The sequence below is a fragment of the Perca fluviatilis genome, chromosome 3 (genome assembly GCF_010015445.1).
Source record: "Perca fluviatilis chromosome 3, GENO_Pfluv_1.0, whole genome shotgun sequence".
NCBI classification, from domain to species: Eukaryota; Metazoa; Chordata; class Actinopteri; order Perciformes; family Percidae; genus Perca; species Perca fluviatilis.
In genome coordinates this window covers 45,651,516-45,654,313 of record NC_053114.1, presented here as the reverse complement: position 1 = coordinate 45,654,313, position 2,798 = coordinate 45,651,516, and the positions used below count along the sequence as shown (strand labels likewise).

General features: G+C 42.8%; 1 protein-coding gene across 1 annotated transcript; it reads right to left on the bottom strand.

Annotated features, from left to right (window-relative positions):
- Window positions 1–718: 718 nt before the first annotated feature.
- LOC120555451 lies at window positions 719–2,377 on the bottom strand. Its single transcript, XM_039794139.1, has 5 exons — window positions 2,305–2,377; window positions 2,170–2,225; window positions 1,943–2,014; window positions 841–1,475; window positions 719–766 (listed from the first exon to the last, which is right to left on the bottom strand). Exons 1-5 carry the CDS (start codon window positions 2,328–2,330, stop codon window positions 758–760), a joined length of 798 nt encoding a protein of 265 aa, XP_039650073.1. The 5' UTR covers window positions 2,331–2,377; the 3' UTR covers window positions 719–757.
- Between the last annotated feature and the right edge of the window lie 421 nt (window positions 2,378–2,798).

Sequence of the window (2,798 nt, the reverse complement as noted above, 5' to 3'; positions counted from 1 at the left end):
TTGTTATTCTAGAGTTTTTCTTCATGTTGTAGTCTCACCGAACATTCAGCAGTAGCCAAATGTTAGAAATTCCTTTTGTCAAATATAAGTTTAGTCTTACTTGGCCCAATTTGAGATTTGAGGCAATCCTGTCATTTTCTTAAAATTACTAGTTCAACTGATTACCAATTCATGATTTTATATAAACACAAATCCAAGACAGTTTTTTTTTTTTTTTTAAAAGAAAGCCCTGATAGTGTTATACTTTCACAGTAAATTGTGAAATTGAAAAATGGAAACTAAAATTAAGTTGTGCTGGACAAACCGAACAGTTTTTCCACTAGTGATCAATTTTAAAGAACTGCTTCCAAGTCTGTTTAGATTATGCAAAACAGAAAAGACCTTTCAGTGAACTTTAGTGCAGATGTGTTGCCAGGTTAGCAGATAGTTTCCAGCATTTACACTAGGCTACAGTGGTACTAGCTTAGCTTTTACCGTACAGACAGTGTGCCATCAACCTTCAAGGGGTCATGACGGAACTGGGTTCAGCAGCAGACTGAATTATTTGGATCATAGCATAATGTAGGCAGTTATTGGTGACAGTTCAATGACTAGAGTGTAAATTTCTATCACATTCTGGACCATTAATATTGACTGTCAATAAACCCTGCACCCAGTTAGACCTTTGGCTACATGAGTATTGCATCTTGTGAGTAAAAATTGAAAACCAAGGCAAACATAAAAGTTACTCTTTATTGACAATACTTCAGAGTCACCTTTAGCCAACCTGAAAGACAGAAAAGGAAACCTGTTAATCTCAAACTCTGAAAATATCCTGCTAACTGAAGCACAGAACGGTACCTTTTGCATGAATGCTCTTGGCGCTGCCCGGCGGTGTCGACCCAGCTGAGAGTAAGACCCTTGTACACCAACTCCACTGTAGGGCTGCTGTTGTCCAGTTGCTGCACCACTCAGACCATGACTAGCACTCCCAATACTCGCCTGCCTGACTGTGCGATGTCTAGAAGGGATGTTCTTGGCCTGCTGAGTGCTGGGATAGTTGTCCTTGGTGTAGTGAGCGTCCTCCCAGCTGTCCCTCCCCTGCTCAAAGCTGTTGCTGGTGTAAGTATACGTGCCTGGAGGATACAGGCCACTCAGGAACATGTAGTCATAGGAAGGGTAAGGATATGGGACCAGGCCTGATGGCACCGGTCCTCCATTAAAGCCTTGTGAAGGCTGTGCAGCATAGACAAAACGAGGTGGTGGCATGGAACCTTGCGCTTCGTTCTCAGATTCAGAGTTGCCTTGCTCAAAGCTTTTCTGTTCCTGGAAGAGTTCCCCTGCCTGGTACTGTGGAAGAAAATAGTCAGGCCGGATCACAAAGCTAAGGCCAAGTGGTTGAGGGGCAGGTCCACTGGCGGCAAACTGCTGAGTGCTAAGTCCTGTGGATGCTCCAGCAGAAAAGGGACTGGGAGGTGCAACAGCCCAGGAAATGCCTAGGAGCAGAAGGAAGTGAGGTTAGATATTTCAGCCTACATTTCATATCTTGAAGAAGATTAGTCTGGGGACAACCTTCACCCAGAGGAAGGTATTAGAATGTGTGAATCTATCAGCAGCATCTGCCAAAGGTAAACCATTGCACTGAAATAGATATCTTGGGCGGTGTGAGCACAAAGTTTCAAAAGGATCCATTATAACGTGCATGCGGGTCACCCTTGCCCAGACATGTCTGTATGCTCAGTTGTCACGAGTTTGTTCACTGTAAATAAAGCTGCATTTGATCGCAGCGGACTGGTTGTCTTTGAAAACTCCCATATTTTCTGAGTTATCACCCAATAACAGCAAGTAGAATTCAAGGCAATGAATTTATGCTAAACATGGGCATTCACTACCCACATCAGTTCAGACATGTAGAGACCGACGCTCAAGTTTAGCTAGTTTAAGTCACATTAACATTAGTTACCTTGTTCAGAGGCAGGGCCTGCAGAAGAGCCTTGAGCATATCCTGGAGGTGCATTCTGAAAACTGGACTGAGCTGGATTTGAGACAATTTTAGAGGCAGCCCCAAAAATCCATAAAGAAACATCCAGTTAGAGCCAGCAGAAGCAGGGTTTGCACCAAGAGAAAGTTATCAGGAGAGCCTTAAACAATTAAACTACTTTTAAGATATAGACAGCAATGATACTTTACCTTGCTTCATAGGGTAGCTGTAACTCAAACCAGTCACCAAAACAAGCAGCAAAGCCCTATTGAAAAGCAGACAGAGCATAAGTACAACTACTTAACAGAACTCATTCAAAAACTTCACAACAACCTGTCGCTCACCCTGCAGTACACCAAACAGCCATCATGTTGAATGAACAGCTCAGGTACCACTGTGATCCTGTGAAAGGTTTATAAGTGCTACAGGTGACCTGCCCTGACCAATCAGAAGGTAGCCAGTTAACGACACACAGCTGCGAGCAATTGAATCCTGATTAAGGTGGAACATAACTGGTTCAGTTGTCTAATTTTCATCAAATGTTATCTTGCACACACACACACACACACACACACACACACACACACACACACACACACACACACACACACACACACACACACAGTCAGCTGGCTTGTTTTGATTGTTTGGGTCTGTGAAAATCAACTCCTCTCCTCCTCTCCTCCTCTCCTATTTCCCCAAATGTCTAAAATCTCTTGTTTTTGTCCCTTTATGTGACGTTTGTGACACTTTCTGCGATTTCTCAGACATTTTTCTAGGTTTCTATGATGTTTTTGACATCTTTATCAAACTTTTTGTCACTTTTTCTAACGTTTCT